The sequence below is a fragment of the Notothenia rossii genome (genome assembly GCF_949606895.1).
Source record: "Notothenia rossii genome assembly, chromosome: 11".
NCBI lineage: Eukaryota > Metazoa > Chordata > Actinopteri > Perciformes > Nototheniidae > Notothenia > Notothenia rossii.
This window is the reverse complement of record NC_136910.1, coordinates 31,964,427-31,984,646: the sequence shown is the minus strand read 5'-3', so window position 1 is coordinate 31,984,646 and position 20,220 is coordinate 31,964,427. Positions and strand designations below refer to the sequence as shown.

Below are 20,220 nucleotides of genomic sequence, written 5' to 3'. Positions count from 1 at the left end.
TACTCTGATACTGAAGAGAACTTAAACACATGATAATGGTCAGGAAGTTTTATGGGGTACGTTATAAGTGCAAGTAGGTTATAAGATGATATCAATGGGAAATGATAAGTCACACTGAATCTAAACATGTGTGTCAGGTCTCAGGTGAGTGAGAAAAGCTGTCGGAACATGTTTACGCACCTTGTAGGATTTGCTGTTTGTAGAATCCACAATTACAAAAAGTGGTTTCCGGGTGAAAGGGAATAAGTCTCCTGGATGAAGGCTGCAACATCACAACAGGTACATGTCAGGAAGCTTCTGCTGGCTACATATGGTTATATTATATAATTAACACTATTATTAACACAGAGTGTGGGCAGCACACATCTGACTGAATCAGATCAGATTTAGACTTAGTCCCAACATCAAACAGAATGTATTCTTGGGTTAGGTCTAAAGCAGCATTCTTCTCTTAAACATGGACACATATTCAACTTTTCGGCTTTCCAAAATGTTTCTAAATCAACATCTTTAAGAATTAGAATACATCTATAAAACAAATCAATAATCACCAGTGCATTTCTTTCTGGGCCTGATTCCTCTTCTGCACCGTCTCTCCGTTCACCACATCTCGATTTGTGTTTGTGAGAACTCCTCCAAAGTCATATGGTCCTGCAGGATACATTGAATAAGACATGAAACACATGATAAGACATAGCTTTCTACTCAGTGATTGCTTTTTAAAGATGTTGATGCATTCGAATGGGTGTCACAGTTATACAGTTTAGAGGCAGTTTTATGAGAATAACCCTCCTGTTTTCTGGGCAGACTTTTGGGAGATAACATTCTGTGATTACAGGATTTAGCGCTACGATATCAGGAAAGTGTTTCAGATATGGAGAGAAAATGTTGATGATAGTTGAACCGTTCTTACTGTAACTGTGAGCCTTCAGCGAAAGTCAAAACAATCATTAACTATTTCTCCCCATATGAAGGGACATACTGCACATCTTCATTTGTACAACATCCAATAGGATTGCCCTCTTTCTGCAATGACCCGTGATTGGTCAAATGCCCTGTTGAGTGTAGGTTGTCTAAAGACTAAAAAGAGCAGAAAGATGTAGAATTGAAGCTTTCTCCCAGATCAATTGAGGTACAATATGACGAGAGGTATTTATGACATTTAAAAAAAGAAACTGCCAACCCCAGCTTTAAGGTACAACAACGTAACGTTTTGTAAACTTCTGTTAAACTACCTGACCATTAAGTGGTGTCAAAGTCAATCAGAAGAACCAGCTTTGCTTTACATGACGGTCAGATCCAAGTACAGCTTCCTGACTTTATGTATGGAATACATGACATTATTAGCTTCATCATTCATTTTTTAAATCTCTTATCATCAGTGACTTCTTTTGCAATTGCAGTCTTTATTAAATAATGATTATAAGAGGGAGGAACGACCCCTCCTACATTTTTGCAGCAACTTTTCATTTGACATTATTAGAAAGTTAATTGTGTTTGTGTTTGATAAGGTCGGAAAGAGCAAAACATGAAACCAATATTTTCAGATGTAGCCTGCCTTCTATGGACGCAGCTAAGAAGCTGAATGCCGTGCCAAGAATAACACAGCGCACCCATTCAGACAACCTTTGCCTGTTAAGTTGCCAATGTGAATGATATATCATTTAATATTATGTTTAAAATATACATTTGTATTTATTAATTTCAGAACACATAAGTAAGATTATGAGTTGTGTTCATTTACTTACCTTCATAATCTGAATGTCCGGTGGGGAACACTCCGGTCGCTGACAGGTAGACGAGCAGAGCGCTGTTGGCAGGCAATTCCTAAACATGAGGGCAATGAGAGAAAAGATGATTTTGCTAAGTATATTTTAGATGGAAGGGCTAAATGTACTTTCACTGCTGACATGAAATTGTTATATTAAAATAAAAGAATAATCGGCAGGAGAGAATCTAACCAAATATTGTTACCAACTATGAGAATCTCCCCCCACCTGTAAAAAAACGTTCGATAAAACTAAATAATAACCTGCATATATGCCGTATCATGTGGTGAATATACGTGACAAATCGTGGTGATATTGTATGTTTTAATACAGACCATTAACTTGAGTAGTATTTAACCCAGAAGGTTATGAAGAGCGAACACTGACCTTAAAAGAGGCAGACAGGAAGGTATAAAGCTGGCTGAACGTGGGCTTGTACAGCAGATACTTGTGAGGGTTTTCCCTTTTAGCTGGCTTCTCATTTGGTTCCTGTGGGAAAAGGTTTTCAAGAATTACTGTTCAAATTTCATTCCAACATTTCTGTATGCTTGGCAGGATAGTTAGTCTTCTGGAGGAAATGACGTGTTCTTCACGTTTATAATCCGTAATCAGTCAGACACCATTGGCCACAGTTGAGTATAAGTGGGGATGCTATATTATTTGATTTCAACCATCAACTTTGTTCTTTTTTAAATTAATGTATTTAACCTATTAATGCGGGGGGGGGGGGGGGGGGCATAACACTGGAGCCCTGCTGCGGGGAAACGTTGGCGCTGTTTTGAGTTTGTTCTAATCCGTCAAAATGACGGACTGCTATCAGATTTTTCCGTCATTGTCAAAAGAATTCCGTCATAGACGGAATATATTCGGTTAACGCGACCTCTGCCTCGGAAACACTGCTGAGGGGCCCTGGGTCACTGTGCTGAGGGGCCCTGGGACACTCTGCTGAGGGGCCCTGGGACACTCTGCTGAGGGGCCCTGGGACACACTGCTGAGGGGCCCTGGGACACTCTGCTGAGGGGCCCTGGGACACACTGCTTCCTTTATGAGACCTAACAAGAAGCTTCTTTGGTCGTGATATTCTGTTCGGAAAGTAACACAACGTTTGGTTCTGTTTATTTAATACCTCAGCATACAGCTTTATTGTCTGGCAGGAAGTCAAACTTCACACACACTGATGTCATTGTATGTGAACCAATCAATCACAAACATAATTTTGATAAAAAAGGCTTATCCACATATTCTGTGAGAATATAACAGAAAGTAAGACTCTTGAATGAATCTTTAGCTAATTGCTTTTCTCTTTATGTTGTTTAAACAATAATTCAGCAGAAACATAGCCTCCCAAGAGCACTATCTTCAGACCTTACACTCACCAGCGCTCCCTGTTTGGAGGTCTGTGTTGCCAGGTTTACAGGCTCCCTCTCCAAAGCTTGAAGCATGCGGAACATATCGATGGTTAACTCACTGAATTTCACCTGAAGAAATAAGGAAACAACACTGGCATTACCTTACAATACAGAGAACTGTGGAGAATTATATTTTAAGCATTGGGGTTTTACAGATGAAACAAAAGTTCAGGCTTAGAATCGGAGGATGAAACTCTCTTTAACTCTCACACATACATGCAAACAGCACAGAGTGACATTTGACCTCTGCATTTAACCCATCCTAGTACTAGGAGCAGTTTGTTTTAGTACACAGAGAGTAGTTTGTAAGTAAAAAAAAAAATGAAGAATTTCAAATGCGGTGTTGATCCCGATGCTGTAAATCAGGGGACAAAAACACTGCATGTCAGGAGTCATATTAGCGGGCCTGGAACATTTGAAAATGTTCCTACAGTTGTCATGTCAACATGCTGTATAATTGATTAAACAACCAGCCATGATATTGTCTAATACAGTGAAGTATCAATTTTACATTTACATTTTTTTGTCGATGTCTGACATTTAAAAAAAGGATATATTTTTCAAATCAATCAGTTGGCAGTGATGGAAAGTTACTTAGTACATGAACTCAAGTACTGTACTTACACATTCGAGGGACTTTATCAGAGTATTTTTATTTTGCACTACTTTATACTTCTACTCCACTACATTTTGGAAGCAGATTTTTTGTTCAAATACATTTTCCCAACAATACTTAAATACTCTGACTTAAGAAGCATTCACTTTAACTTGAAATTGAGAATTTACAGTGTGGTATTAGTACTTTTACTCAAATAAAGATTCTGACTACTTTTTTCCACCACTGTCAGTTTGAAACCCCTACAGGCCAGGGGCCTGGTTTCTAACGCCGTGCGTAGGATTCACGTGGAAAGGTTGCATACGTAGTAGAAATAAAAAAAATAGGTACAGAAATGTTCCGATTCACAAAACATTGCGTACAGGCGAGGAAAGTGCGTATAACACTTCCTACGCCAGTTTCCCTTTATAAATCCCAATCAACTCGAAATGCGGTGCAGCTTTTGCGGGCTTCACGTAACGCCCATATTTGCCAATAAATAGTCAAAGAAACGCCCATTCATTCATTAATTTTGACTGACCGCATGGAGAAGATAGCAGGAAATGACGACAGAACAGCTAAAAAAAGACATCTCACACCGTGTCAGATTTTGGTTATTTTGGGGAGGTCGAGATAAATCATATTGTTTGGTGGATGCAGTTTGAACCAGAGTAGCAGCATGGAGGTCGGATCGTCACCAAAATAAATGAATAAGTGGTCCAATAAAGTCTAATGACAAAATAAATACACAGCCTTCCTCAGGCAGTGTGTTTGTACGAGGGACAGGAGACACCCCCTTGAGGAGAAACTAAGAAATGATCGGGGAATGGGAATCCCTCCGGAGTGGAGTCATGACGACTGGATCTGAATTATTTGTTTGTATTTGGTGGTTTGTGTTCCAGCTGTTGATCAGCAACTATATATCCATAATCCACCAGTTAAAGGAAATACAATTAATGTGTTGTGTTATATTAGTTGTACAATTGACCACATATGGTGTTCTTAGTTTCCATACCTCCTGTGTTTTACGAGCGACTTATCAAGTCTTGGCAAACGGCATAAAACAGGATTAAACGTGATAGTATATAAACCATGCTCGTATCTACAACCTATAGAAATGCAAAACGGCGTCAGTTTAGACGTAATTCTGACCTCCTGCTTACCGCAGCATTTATGAGAAAACATTTCATAACATTAACACAACATATTCGAGGTGGTTTTAAATAACATATCCGTATTTATCTATTTCTCCAAGTTATGTTTTTGTGTGCACTGAGGAGTCGCAAACAGGCATTTGTTTAATAATTTTAAGATTGGCTTTAATCAATTTGTGAAAATGAATTCTTCATATATGATAAATGAGAGGTAACATTTTATTTATGGTATTATTTCAACATATTTCCCTCCATTCTTCCTTCTGCCAACGGTGTCGCAGTTTCTTGTCTCTCCCGTTTTTGTGCTTAGTGCGTACGCATGGGTTAGAGTTTGCGTGGAGGACCGCACATTTTCTCGTCAAGTTAGTATTTTATAAATCGCAAACATTGCGTAGAAACTGGCGTACGCCATTTTTTGAGCATATATCCCTTTATAAATTAGGCCCCTGGACTACTACTGCTGGTCAATGCAAAAGTTCTTGTAAATCACATTTACCGGCAACAAACACCGCCAAGTGTTTCTGTCCTGTCGAAGAAAGCAACAGTAAACTAAATATTAAACAATGATTTACTTTCTGAATGACTGAAAAGGAATTATCCCTTTGAGCAGCACATGGCAAGCAGCATCTATCTATTAGGACATGCATATCTATCAGAAACTGCTTGGTCCTTACGGGGATGACACTATTATTAGGATAAATAAGATGAAATATCAGCAACCACAGAGCTGCAGATAAAACTGGAGAGTGCTTTAGGGCAGTGGTTCTCAACTGGTGGGTCGCGGACCCGTTTCGAGTGGGTCGCAGATGTGTGAGTGAAGAAATATTTGGGGAAAAAAAAAGATTTTTCTTTTTTTTGGGGGGGGGGAAAAAGTAAAACTTTTATTTTGAAGGCCCAATTTTCTCGCGGGCTGCGGTGCGCAGTAATCAGCAGCGAACTGCTTCAACACGTGTATTTAGGTTTTATTCACGGCATTAATTTTGTTATTCTACAGTATTGTTGTTTTATAGTTATTTGTTAATGTATATAACCAATTTATGTTCTTTGAAATTGAAAAGCATTGTGTTTGTTACTTTCATTGCAGTTGTATCTTAACCCGTTAATCACTGAGCCTGTTTTTCAGGTCTCAGGCTCGAAATTGACATTTCCAGAACAAATGACCATAACTACACTTCTAAAAGGAGAAAATTAATAATATTTGTTCTCAAAGTAATGATAAACCAGTGAGTTGGATGTAGAACAGTCAGAATCAATATAGATGTTTTTTATTTTAAAGAAAATTCAGATTGAACATAAAAACTGTAAATTATAGTGTCCGTCCAAAAATATTTTTTTACTTATAATAATAGATTTATTTTGTTAGCGCTTTTACAGGTGCTCAAAGACGCTTTACAGATATAGTGAAAAGAAAAGAACAACAAATAAATATATATGGTGAAAGTCAAATAATACAAAAACAATTACACATTAGGCCAGATTGAAGAGGTGAGTTTTTGTGAGTTTTTTGAAGGTGGTGAGGTCAGTGCAGTCTCTGATGGGTTCTGGGAGTGAGTTCCAGAGGGAGGGGGCAGCGACGGAGAATGCTCTGTCCCCCCAGGTCCGGTGATTGATGCGGGTGGGGATGGATAGGAGGTTGGCTTCTGATGAGCGGAGACAGCGGGAAGGGGTTTGGTAGTGCAGCAGGTCTGTGAGGTGGGGGGGGGGGGGCTGATTGTTCAGGGCTTTGTCAGTAATCAGGAGGATTTTGAAGTTGATTCTTTGACGGACGGGGAGCCAGTGGAGGTTCTGGAGGGCGGGAGTAATGTGGTCTGGGGAGCAGGTGTGGGTGAGGAGGCGGGCAGCAGAGTTCTGGATATGTTGGAGTTTATTGAGGAGGTTGGATGGTATGCCGTAGAGCAATTTGGTGCACTTTGAGAGCAACATCAGGAGATCTACACCCATATGAAACAGAACTGTAAGCAGATTTATTTTTCTTTATGGATATTTTACAAATCACCCCTTTCAAACTGTATTCTTGTTTATTAATAACAACTTTTTGTTACTGTCATATAGTATTTTATACCTGTTTTTGTATAACTATAACGATCATATAAAAATGTGCCTTTACCTCACTGGTTGGAGAAAAAGCTTCTTATATTCGTTAGCATAGCTAGTTAACCAGATGCTAATAAAGAAGTTATTGACTGTATGATCAGTATGACAGATGAACAGATCGCCACTGGGCTTACAACTAAAGACACAGCCACGCAAAAACTGCGTCATGTGTACAGCTTCTTATGGGTACTGCAATTTGTGAAGTCCCGGCCCGGAGCCGTTCTGGTGCTCTCCGTCAGATTTCCAACCCTGTCAGACGAGACATATACAACATGATGACACGTTAGGCTCGTGTTGTGTTTAAGGACCCTGACCTTGGCCAGGAAAAACAGGTTCTCGCTTGTTACATTTTTTTGCGGTCTAGATTTCTTACACATTTTTCTTTTTTGCCGTACCAAATGGTCTCGCGGGCCGTATACGGCCCGGGGGCCGGAGGTTCCCCACCCCTGCCGTAGAGGATGCTATTGCAGTAGTCGAGTCGTGATGTGATGAATGCATGAACCAGGGTTTCAGCAGCAGAGGAGGATAGTGATGGGCGGAGACGGGCAATGATTTTGAGGTGGAAAAAGGCGGTCCTGGTGATGTGATTGATGTGGTGGTTGAATTTGAGCTGACTGTCGAAGATGACTCCGAGATTGCGGATGTGAGGGGGGGAGATAGAGTGTTGCTGTCAATGGTGAAGTTGAAATTCTGGATGGCTTTGGTACGGGATGGGGGGCCGATGATGATGTCTGATTTGGCACTGTTCAGTTGGAGATAGTTTGTTTGCATCCATGCTTTTATTTCTGAGAGACAGTTGGTGAGAGTGGAGTGTGTTGAGGGGGAGATGGTTTTTGTTGAGATATAAAGTTGAATGTCATCGGCGTAGCAGTGAAATTGAAGGTTGTGGCGACGAATGATTTTGCCAAGGGGGAGCACATAGAGGATGAAGAGGAGGGGGCTAAGCACCGAACCCTGGGGGACGCCTTGGGACAGACGAGCAGTGGAGGAGGTGCAGTTGTTGATGTTGATAAACTGATGTCTGTCGGTGAGGTAGGATTTCAGCCAGGAGAGTGCAGTGTCGGTGATGTTGAGTGATGATTCGAGGAGGGACAGCAGGTTGGTGTGGTTGATGGTGTCGAATGCTGCGGTGAGGTCGAGGAGGATGTTCAGGTTGCCGGAGTCAGAGGAGAGAAGGAAGGTTATGGCTAGAAAGGATCCGTCTAGTGTAAATATGACGTCACGTTCTCGTTGTAACTCTCGTTGTAATCGGAGCGGCTCGGAAACACATCTACAGCAGTAACATAATGCAACATACACATTAATGCAGAAGCAATATTAATAGAGAAACATCAGACTTAATAGTAAAACACTGCAAGGGAACATTTTATTGCACCAGGAGCTATCTTGGGACTTTTACTGCGACAACGTTGACTTGCCTGTGAATACAAAATAAACCATAGTGTTGGTGATCTACAGTGTTGTCATTCTTCTTTGAACACCAACAAGACCGCTAACACCCTATTTCAACAATCACACTCCCTGTCATTGACATAATTAATAGATAGTTTAGCTTCTCACCATCATTTGCTGTGGCCAACTGATGTTAACGATCGTAACTGAAAGGCTGCCTGCCAAACGTAAACATTCAGCCACGTAACATTCAGCCAAACTCTCGCGAGAGTTTTACACAAGACGGATCTTTCTAGCCATAACCGAGGAGGAGGTCGTTTGTGATTTTCAGAAGAGCTGTTTCGGTGCTGTGTTTTGATCGGAAACCGGATTGAAATGGCTCAAAGAGGTCATTGGAGCTGAGGTGGGATTTTAGTTGTGAGGCAATGACACGTTCAAGTATTTTTGACAGAAAAGGGAGATTTGAGATGGGCCGGAAGTTGGACATGATGTCGGGTGTGAGTCCAGGTCTTTTGAGAATGGGTGTGACAGCAGCCAGTTTGAGAGAGGGGGGAACTGATCCAGATCTGAGGGAGGAGTTAATGATGGTGGCGATGAGTTGGGAGATGGCAGGGAGGCTCTCCTTAACTAATTTGGAGGGCATTAGGTCAAGTGTGCAGGTGGAGTTAATTCCAGTCATGAAGACAGTTGCATGGGGGTCACAGGGGAGAAGTGGGACAGGGGTTGTGAGGTGAAGGGGGGGAGCCAGGAGGGGAGGTGGGGGGTGCTGATGAGGGTTTCGGATTGCTGTAAATGTTGCTGATTTTGGTTTGGAAAAACGAGAGGAAGGAGTTGCACTGTTCGGTGGTGAAGGATGAGGTGGCGTTGTCACAGGCTTTGAGAAGTTTGCTGATGGTTGAGAACAGACGCTTGGGGTTGCTGGAGCCAGACTGAATGAGTTGTGAGTAGTAATTAGACCGGGCTGCTTTGAGTGTGTTACTGTACTGCTGGAGACAGTCTTTGTAGATTTGAAGATGGACTGTTAGTGTGGTTTTCTTGTGTTGGCGTTCAAGTTGACGTTTCCTCAATTTCATTTGGTGGAGTTTGGGGGTATACGAGGGGGCGGAGTGTATGAAAGATCATTTTTTTGTTTTTGTGGGGGCCAGTTCATTGAGACAGAAGGAGAGGGTGCTGTTATAATAGTCTACAAGTTCAGATGGGTTTTTAGAAAGTAGGGGGGGGGGGGGGGGGGGAGAAAGACATCTTGCAGGTAATTGAGGCAGTGATTGCTGAAGGTGAGATGGATTTGAGATTTCTGTAGGTTATTGTGCGTTTTTGCTTTTGGGTGGGGATGGGGATGTTGATGTCCATGATGATGGCCAGGTGATCAGAGATGTGGAGATTGAGGCTGGACAGATGATGGATGGTGAGACCAGTGGAGCAGACCAAGTCCAGGATGTGACCACGGCTGTGTGTTGGGAAGTTGATGTGTTGAGAGAAGTTGCAGCAGTGAAGGGTTTCCTTAAATTCAGAGGCATATTTGCAGGTCGGGTCGTCAACATGAATGTTAAAATAACCTAAGAGGGGAACAGATGGGGATATGGCAGAAAGCTGAGTGAGAATGTCAGCGAGGTCGGAGAGAAAGGAGGGGTTTGGCTTCGGGGGACGGTAGATGATGGCGGTGACCAGGGGAGTGGGACCAGAGAGTTTGAAGATCCGGTGTTCAAATGAAGAAACATCAGGGATGGGGATTATGGTAGCTTTTATTTCCTTTCTGATAATAGCAGCTATATCACCACCCCGCCCTTGTGGGCGAGCTTTGTCAATGTATGTGAATCCTGCTGGGGTGATTTGATTTAAAGAAAAATAGTCCAGGGTTTTTTGCCATGTTTCGGTCAGATACAGAAAGTCCAGGTTATTGTCTTTAATGAATTCATTCAGAATGTAGCTTTTATTGTGGATGGAGCGTGGGTTGAGCTGCTCTGAGGTGACGTTGCATTGGGAGGGGTTGTGTGGACCGGCGGAGTGGAAGGAGATTGGTCAGATTCACGTGTTGTTTGTTGTGATGGCGTAGTGTGGGCGTGTGACAGGACCGAATGGACGGGATGGAATGTGGAGACGTGGAATGAAATAAAAACCTACGGCCAGAGCCTCTGTGTGCAGGACGGCGTTTGCGGAGTATTTCATTATCTGCGAAGATGTCCATGCAGTCCGGAGACAGGCGGTTATTAAAGGAGTGGAGATCTGACAGGGAGTAGAGCGGCGGCATGATCCGGTTAAGTGGCGCTGGCACGGAGCTAGCTAATGCTGGGGACCCGGGCAGCAGAGACCAGGAGCCGTGGAAGAAGGAGCTGTTTGAGTCCAGGTAAAATCAGAAGGATAATCCACAACATATCGGGAGAATAATTCCAGTGGTTTCCGGAGGAGAATCGTAGGAGGGGCTGACAGCCTGGAGAGTGGTTAGCTAGCTTGGCTGTAGGCGGCAGGAAGATACGATGTCAGCGGGGAAGCCGGCTGATCGCAGCGGGATGGGAAGACCCACAAGAGCTGCAGAGTTAGGGTGGAGTTAGGGTGGAGTTGGGTTGGAGACAGAAATGTTAGCTCAGCAGACTTCAGGGAGCCGAGGAGCATCTAGGTAGCAGCCTGCTAGGTCCGATAAAGCTAGCTAGCGGGCTAGGGACCGGTGAGCAGGAAAGAGCCAGCAGGTAGGAGATGACAACACAAAGGTCTGTGTCGATTCGAGAGAGATGCTGCTATTTTTGCTGATGACTGATGTTTAAAAAGTAGAGAGCCAGACAGGAGAGGTTCTGATCTGGACTAAAGAACAAGATTTGGGGCGGAGGAGCGGCGAACAAACAACGCCAGTACCCTTGGCGACCCGGGAAAAAAGTGAAAACTACCCTTGGATGATGGTAAGGTAGACTAAAAGCTTTAAGAATCCAAAGTACAACATATAATAAGTACCCTGTATCAAGATTGATGCAAAACAAGTGACATTTGACCTTTTTCTCTAAAAAGGTCAAATGTCACTTGTTTTGCATCAAAAAGGTTTAGCAAGAAAAACTCCACCTCTGAGGTGATTTGGGTGGAAATTGCCGTTTTTACCGTTTCTCTGGAACCCATTGGTCGATTTTGGTGATTGACATCTCTTTTTGACCGTTAGAGCCAATAAAATCGAAGGGTAATTTCCACATACACACACGCTACCATTGAGAAATGAGAGCTATGCTGACACAGTTTTGCATGAGAGCGAACCTATCTCTCGCTCTGACATCTGGAAACGGAAAAGCAGGTTTATTGCTTATGGATTATCAGAAATCATTTCAAAGGGACACAGACACATTGGATTAACCTTCAGAAGCGTTTTTATCGTTTTAATGCCATTGAAGACCACTTTTGACCAGACAACGGCAAAGGTAAGCCATTTTGTCGTTTTTAGCTACCTAGCGCCACATGTTTTGATGTCTGTTCTTGTTAATATCTTCGCGAGTTCTTATCATGGAGTGATTATGTATGTACCGATCGATTCTGTGTATTCTCACGATGCTAATCGATGGGTTGGACGTGCAGCTACGATAAGTAATAAGGGTGTTATGAGTGAGTTTCTGTGCAGTAATGCTCTATCATTTTCCCACTCATGGCTAATTCAGAGGCAGAGCGTTAGCTTTGTGTTTTAATTTTTAATTTTTTTTTTTAAATGATCAGTTAGCTGAGGTTCTTCCCGTTACATGGATATAAAACATTCATAGTTTATTGAATATTAAGAAGCACTCAGACGCTGTTTCCTGCAGATGACGCGTTTTTCCCCCCGGTATCGGGGTAGAACAGGTTAAGTGTAATTTGGCTTGGCTTTCTATTTTTTATGGACATGCTTTTATTTTGAAGGAGAGTTAGCGCTGTTGACAGGAAGTTGTTGTTGCTATGGAAACATTGTGATGGAGATTAACGGAGAAAAGTCATATCTACATATAAAGATGGAGAAAGTAAACGATAAAGTGTATGGTTAAGTGTAATTACCCCCCGAAGTGGCAAAAGCTCTTACGCTGATATTGGAGATTTCAATAAATTGAAGAAGAAAAAAATACGGATAACGAAATTGAAACCCGAATAGTACTCCAACGAACGAATATTCGGATATTCGGGTACAGCCCTAGTACAACTTAAGATAAAAATGAACACATAATTAAATATGAACCCCGGTTTGATGATTGACAGGTCAAAGAACAATGGGAGCTATCTACCCTTACCCACAATTTAAAGTAAGTCACACAGACTATCTCCTCTTTACTCTTCTTTGTTTGTTTTTCACTTAGTTCAGCTGTCGGAACTAAGTGAAAAACAAACAATGGCATAAAATATTATTAATATGTCGGGTAGTAATAGATTTCTTTATTTTCTTCTCAGAGTGTACCAGAATGCAAACTTTATATGTTAGTATTTCTAAAAATCTCTTCCAGACCCCCCTTCTGGGGTTGGGTTTTCAGCATGTTTGCCTTTTTATGTTATACAGTTCAGCTTTGATTCCATCATCTCATTAAACCTTTTTTAAAAGCATAATTTAGTTCTGTGAAGGGATATAAGGGATATATGTACTTCACTTTAATTACCGGTAATAATATATGCAGAAAAGCGTATATATATATATTACAGCACGATTCTTTGTTTAATATATTTGAGTGGTTGTTGTCGGGTCGCGATTTATTGACAAAGGAAAAAGTGGGTCCCGAGGCCTGACCAGTTGAGAACCACTGCTCTAGGGGAAATATGTTTTTAATATTGTTTGTTTGAAAGCCAACAAACTGTCTTCTTTAATAAACTGGTCCACAACAGTATTTATGTGTAAGAAGTGTGAATTATAATTATAATTAGTGGGTTAAAACCTGGTTGTTACAGTTTCCGATGATGAGTGCATCTGCAAGCACAAGCTGCCCCACCACCATGCCTTGCTCCAGCGGGGGCACACTGCCCTCCTGCAGACGGTTGCTGTTGACAACCACGGAACTGTTGTCGTTCAGAACTACCACTGGATCTGCCTGTTTGGTAAAAACAGAGAAAAACAACAATGACCCACAACAGACAACTCCTTCCAGCCAGATGAAATGTTGCATTAATGGGTTACCATCAGTAACAAACCATCAATCTTGCTCTGTAACAGGTTAAACAGTTATGAGATATTAAGATAGGCTAAATACAGAATTAAAGAAACCTCAGGAAAATCTAATCAAACATGGATAATAAAATAGACAACATTGACAGTTTCATTTGGAGGTCACTTACCTCTACAAAAGCTGCCACTTCCTGTAGAACCAGGTTCCATTCCAGCTGGTCCTCTGTGTTAAACCTCTGTGTGTAATCTTCAATTTCCTCAGATAACTCCTGTAGGTAGCAAACACACATATATTTCAAAGAAGGTCATGAACAGCTACAAACACAAACACTTATTTTATAGTTTTAAAGTTGGACTTCTGCTTGACTCACAAAGTAAGATCTAGTACAGGTTCCATGACAGTCTCACTCACCCAGTATTCTAAATGTCTAAAGTGGAGCCTGCAATCAGAGTTTGGATTTTGAAGCCAGTGTATTTGTTTTGATGTCTGACTAAGAGAAACACTCCCCACATTCTCTCTTCTCTATGAACAACAGACGTTTGGTTTGATCCACTTGGCAGAATGAGCCGCACATGCTGGGTTGTAATGAGGAGGGAGGGGGGTTTAATGGGTGAGGAGTTTCTAGTGTCACATGAGGAAGAGAAGGACAATTTTTACTTAATTACCCAAATTTAATCTGTCAGTTCTGTCCTAGCCACAAGCTTAAAGTTAGCATGGACCTCCACAGCATTGGCAAATGTAATGGCCCCCTCCACAGCAAAGGACCCCCAGTCCCATTGATGGGGAAAGATAATTCCCCAATCTAAGCAAGTACTTTCAGTGTTTCCTTATCTTTTTTGCCAAGTGGATACAACTTGTCTCCCCACTGCCACTTCCAACACACAGTTGAAAGTGGAGGTAAAGACCAATGGCCCTACCTACCTATTAACAGAGCACACACACCTGGAACAACTCACTTCAACCCTGAAGGAAATCAGGACCCTCTCAATAAAACCTGCTCTCCTCTCCTGCACCACAGCAGGCTACTGCTCGTTACAGCAGCCTGGTAGACCCCCCACAGCAGCCTGGTAGACCCCCCACAGCAACTGGAAATGATCAAACTGCACCATGTTCTTTCTTCTGTGTGTGTTTCATTCCTTTCTTTTCTGTTATTTGTTAGTATTACTGATGTTTGTTGCAACTGCACTGGTATCCCATGTGGTAAATGATTGTGTGTGATTTGTTCCATTTACTTTCCAACATCCTTTTGGCTGTCCATATCCCATAGTGAGACACTGAAAGGAATGATTTGAATGATGAATCATATCAAAAGATGCAGGAATGTGTCCATTCTCCTCAGGAGTTTTCATCACTTAGCATGCTATAGTTAAGGGAAACTGTATGACATACCTTAACCAAAACTTTGACTAGGTCCATCTTGTTCAGCAGTAGACAGACGACTATGTAGCGAGCATAATATCGAAGCTTCTTCACTACTAACTCCGGCCTGAGGGAAGATAAGTCAATATTACATTTAGATCTCAGACAAACTCACGTTAAAGAACACCAAAATGTGTATTTCTTCGTTGACACTTTTCGACGTCTGAAGATTACAAATAGTTGTTTTCCAGCACAAACCTGATCATCTTAGTTTGCCATAAATATATGATTTAATCATCAACAAACCCCAAGAGCACATCCAAACCAACATCAAATGTATCAACTTCAAATGAATGTGTATCATTCCTGATATATACTACAGTGGCCAGTTGTTTCAAGAAATTACTTTTCTAAAATCTACTTTTACATTCACGACATCTTTGATAGGAACCAACACGAAGAAAACATTCACCTTGATCAGTTTGTTTTTTCTCTTCTTCTATGCTTTCTTCTATATATTATCTAGTTGTTTTATTTCTCAATTTGTACTTCCATTTCATTCATGGATTCACCTCTATTCCTGTTTCCTTTCCTTTCTTCCTTTCCTAGTTGGGATTTAGGAGCCGTTTCTTTTCATAATTGTTGTAGACAGGTGTTTGAACTCTTGCTCAACTTATAAGGGTTGAGTTCTTTCCTGCAGGTATGTATGCATGTGCAGTATGACTATGTAAACCTTTATTACATGAGATGTGTGTATATTTTGAATCACAAAAACAGTCAACTTTCAAACAATAAATGTCCAAGCTGTTTACTGTAAACTAGGCAAAGACTTATCTACTTCCTGATATTGAGACTCACAGCATTTTAAGTACATATTGTATACATATTATATAAATATATATACATATTGTAAAAATGTACCTGTCCTCTTTGTTGACCTGGAAGTAGTAGGAGCGCTGGCGGATGGCTGAGTAGAAGGAAAAGGCCTCGTTCAGGTAACTCGTTTCTGAGGTACGAAGGCTGTCAATCAACATCAGAAAGGTGGATTACTATCTCTGTGTAGCACTCCCATTTCAAATACATTCATTACATTGCAATCACTCTCAGCTGAGTGTTTTTTCTACCACAAGCTCTTCACTAAGCCAGAGTCAGTGGTGGTGTTAGAGGATCTGAAACTAAATGAAATATGAATAGTGAATATGCCAATAATGTGTCATCAGAGCAGTGCTGTATTGTGGAAGAAATTAAGAGGGAATGGTTTTTACTGAAGTTATGTTCCTAAGGTAAAGCTAATAGACCCTGTAAATGCGAAATGACAATTACAAAGACAATGGAGAGTATATTAGGCATATTTTAAATGTACTGCCACTTACAACAGAAGATGACTTTGGAAAATGATCTTCTCCGACTGCCTCTTAGTTCAAACAACTAGTGGCCAGTTAAAGTTCCAAAACCCGCCCCTTACAATCTCTGATAACCTATACAACTCAGTGAGTTGGCCATGATGATATGCTGAAGAGAAATCATTGTTTATACATTAACACATTTTATTTAGGTTAATGTCTGTATATGTCAGAAAAGTTGACAGTAAATGCAGGGTCGGCGTCATGGGGGGTCATTCGCGGGCCATGCCCCCCCCAAATGAGTCACTGTGCCCCCCCAACGCAGGGCGAGCAAGCCTTGCCACTTTGCAGTTTTCTTCTTTTTGTTTTAAAAATCATATAAGTGAAAACGTTTCCACTAAAAGTTTTTTGTATGAAATAAATCAGAAATAAAGAATACAAATATAAAACACAGCATGAGGTGTGCTCACTGCTGCTCTCTGATTGGTGTGTTGCTTGACCAATGACCCCCGACCTTTGTTATCATTACGTGGCTGTGTCTTTAGACAGGGTTGCCAACTCTCACGCATCTGGCGTGTGACACACGCTTTCACTCTCAATCTCACGCTGCCCAAACTATTCTCACGCCAAAAACAAGATGAACCGGCGATCGTTTTTGGTTGGATATTTACAATGTTGAGTTGACAGCTGCTCAAGCGGTCGTTCCGCCCCCACCACTCTTAACGTTAACAGCCAGCAGAGCATTGGGAGCCGGTTGGCCAATCCCCGACCCGTATTGCGCATGCGCAGATCTAAGATCCAGTAGAAATGATAAAAAGTAAAAGTCTGCTGCTTATTGTTCTACTAGGCCAAAATAGAGTCAAAGAGTGTATGAGAGTGAGAGTGTGTTAATTAATATATTTGGCAGTTTGGAGTAAGTCTGTAGATTTGTTTGTGTGTGTGTGTGTGTGTGTGTTTCATGTATAGGCCTCTCACGATAATTTATTTTGTTGGATAAATTTTCCCGGAAATGATTGCGAAAAACGATAATATTGTCGGCACCGTTGTATGACCATTTTAGACCACTGACATAATGATAATGTATAATAATAATTCAAGTACATCCTTTCAAACTGCTATTCACATCCTCATGTAAATGGAAATGTATCGAGTTCCTTTTTATTTATCGTACGATAAGTCAATTAATTGTTTATCGCAACAGGCACACAATAAAACAGTGGAAACAAAGATGTGTTTGACTTTCATTAGTGAATTAAACTGTGTGCCTGCCCTTTATAGTCTGTGTCCAATATTGTGTATATATTGTATATATATATATATATATATGCTAAGGTCCCGCTGCTGACACGATAGCAGTCATTTAGTGCGCATATGTGTAATTAAACCCATGATATCAAAATCTCACTCCAGCCAGGTGCCCAAAGTTGGCAACCCTGCTTTAGATGAAAGCCCAGTGGCGATCTGTTCATCCGTTACACTGATTATACAGTAAAGCCATCGAAAATAATATGATATACAGTACAGTACAAGTACTTCTGGGTCTCTGTGTTTTATTCCAGCTCGGCTCTGTGTGTGTGTGTGGCACGAGCGCATTTTGTGAGTGCGTGAGCGGTACCGTGGAATGTTGTTGTTAGCATCTGGTTAGCTAGCTATGCTAACGGATATAAAGAGCTGTTTCTACACCAAGGTGGAGGAGAACCCTCTCCAGTCAGACTGAGAGGATCTTATAACGTCAGCTCAGTGAGGTAAGGACTCTCTCAGTGTTTAGATAGTTCACTTTAGTGTAAGTGGTAGGATTTTCTTTTAAATATTGAAGTTAAAAGCATCAATCTGGTGCACTTTGAGAGCAACATTAACCCTACCTTAATAAAACCTTAAAGGGGACATATCATGCTATATTTGAACAATATATTGTAGGGCCAAACAAAATACCAAACAGATCCTGCATTTTAGCCATGCCTCATTTAGCTCTATTTGCTCTTTCCAGCCCTGTTTTTGCAGGGTGCTGATTCTGTGAGAGGGGTCTGCCTGCAGGCCTGCACTCTCAGGACAGTTCCGGTGTAGGCTGCACTCTAAGGACACCTGCACTGTCAGTACAGGAAGTGACGATTCTGATGAACACGTTTTTTCCGCGCCCCCCGAAAGACTCGTTTGATGGAAGTTTTCAAATCACAATGGAGACTCATCACGGAGGTGATGAGTCCGCCCACCGTGCACTTTGGATCGGCCTTGGTCAAGCCCTTTTGACCCCCCCAGCCTGGTTCTCGTAAAAGCTGACTTAGCCATTTTTCGCTCAAATGACACCATGGAGGAATGTAACGGGAGTTGACAGGGGACTCTGCCCACCTCACAAGTGCCTATTTTCTAGGGGTTCACCGAATGGGTAATTCTTGGCCGAAACCGATACCGAAAATAGGAAACGGTTGGCCGAAAACCGAATGCCGAAAGGCCGAAAATGATTAATAGAAATATATATATATATAAAATGTATACATTTTTTACCAATGTTGTTCAGCTACCTGATTATGGAAAAATAAATGATTATGGCAAAATTTAACTTAAATAATAATCACTATTATGGGTCCATAAAACATTTATTCAGCACTTTTGAATGCATACAGTACATTAATTCCAAGTCAAGTGCATTTTCTTTTTTCTGTTGGATAACCACAACAAAGTGCATTCAGAACAAAGCCAAGGTGCTTTAAAACTGCATAAACATCTAGGCCAGTAGGCCTACAACAAAATAGTGTAAATAAAGACTGTAACAGCCAGGCCTTCAACAACAACAAATGCACCTATAAGTGCATGCATACAAATGTGCAAACTGGATAAATCCACATGAATGTAACTATTTACAAATGAAATTACAATTGAATTTCAAGAATCTGTAAATAAGTAGTAAACATTGTATAGATACATAAAGTGAAAACTGGATACAAAATCCACAATCAATTACAAATTAAATTACAATTTCAAGAATCTGCAAATAAGGTGGTCTGTCCTCATGAGCAATGTAAACAACATTGTATCATTTAGATAACAAAAGTACAATATATTGAACACTGTGCTGCTGTCATTTCCCCCTAATGATAACCTGAGATGGTGAATTATAACTCACAATGAAAATTGTTCAGGAAAGTGGGTATAGAGTAGGCATGTAGAACTAGATAAGCTTATGATAAGCCAGCCTTGTCTACTTATTAAGGAAAAGTGGGAGGTTCTTTTTAATGAACAGTAGCTTCTCTGCTTTATCAGCCATAAGTCTGCTCCTCTTCTCATCAAGCACATGAGAGGCAGCGCTGAACAGTCTCTCGCTGTCAGTGCTTGTGATTTGATCATACTCCGCATATTTGTCCGGGTGTTTTGATTTCAGGTGGTGGAGTAATCCCGAAGTGGTGAAAGTCTTTGAAGTTACACCCCCTCGAGAAATGTCAGCTGAACACGTTTTACAAATCGCAATCCGCGCCTCTTTCTCTGATATTTTTAAATATCTCCAAGCGGCAGATATGTTGGCTGTGAGCCAGCCGCGAGCATGGTCGCGCGCCGTGCTTGTCGCCGCGTTTTGATTACGTCATCACAACAACACGTTATCTTACCAACGTAACCCTGTTCTCTGACATTCGGTGATATTTTTTCGGTGCTAGAACCCTTTCGGCCGAAAGCCGAAAGGGCCTTTTTAACCATTTTCGGCCGATAATTTTCGGCGGCCGAATATTCGGTGCATCCCTACTATTTTCGGACACTTTTTTCCACGGTTTTATTATTTTTTTGCTATTTCACCCGGATTCTACCGGGGACACTGCCCGGTCTCGGGTGTCCCCCACGGCCTGTGTCCAGCCCCCCCCACTCATCCATATATTAATGGATTTTGACCATTTTTGTTGCATTTTTCTCCTCTCCTCTCACTGATCGAATGGCAAACGCGACCCACTGTCGGAGGGCCTCCGAGCCGGCCCGGCCTAGTGCCGGTGCCCTGGCGGTTGGTTCCTCCAAACTGCGGGTTCGACTCTGATGG

The 20,220-nt window shown here is 41.5% G+C and overlaps 1 protein-coding gene across 3 annotated transcripts in view; it reads right to left on the bottom strand.

Annotated features, from left to right (window-relative positions):
* The window catches only part of scai (suppressor of cancer cell invasion), a 47,472-nt gene that overhangs the window by 17,439 nt on the left and 9,813 nt on the right, over positions 1 to 20,220 (bottom strand). For all 3 annotated transcript variants that reach the window (XM_079657459.1, XM_079657460.1, XM_079657458.1), the window contains 9 exons: positions 15,781 to 15,879; positions 14,890 to 14,986; positions 13,670 to 13,768; positions 13,273 to 13,425; positions 3,146 to 3,247; positions 2,157 to 2,258; positions 1,749 to 1,827; positions 552 to 651; positions 181 to 262 (listed from right to left, as the gene is read on the bottom strand). In XM_079657459.1, coding sequence (XP_079513585.1) covers positions 181 to 262; positions 552 to 651; positions 1,749 to 1,827; positions 2,157 to 2,258; positions 3,146 to 3,247; positions 13,273 to 13,425; positions 13,670 to 13,768; positions 14,890 to 14,986; positions 15,781 to 15,879 — 913 coding nt within the window. The remainder of the gene's footprint in view (positions 1 to 180; positions 263 to 551; positions 652 to 1,748; positions 1,828 to 2,156; positions 2,259 to 3,145; positions 3,248 to 13,272; positions 13,426 to 13,669; positions 13,769 to 14,889; positions 14,987 to 15,780; positions 15,880 to 20,220) is intronic.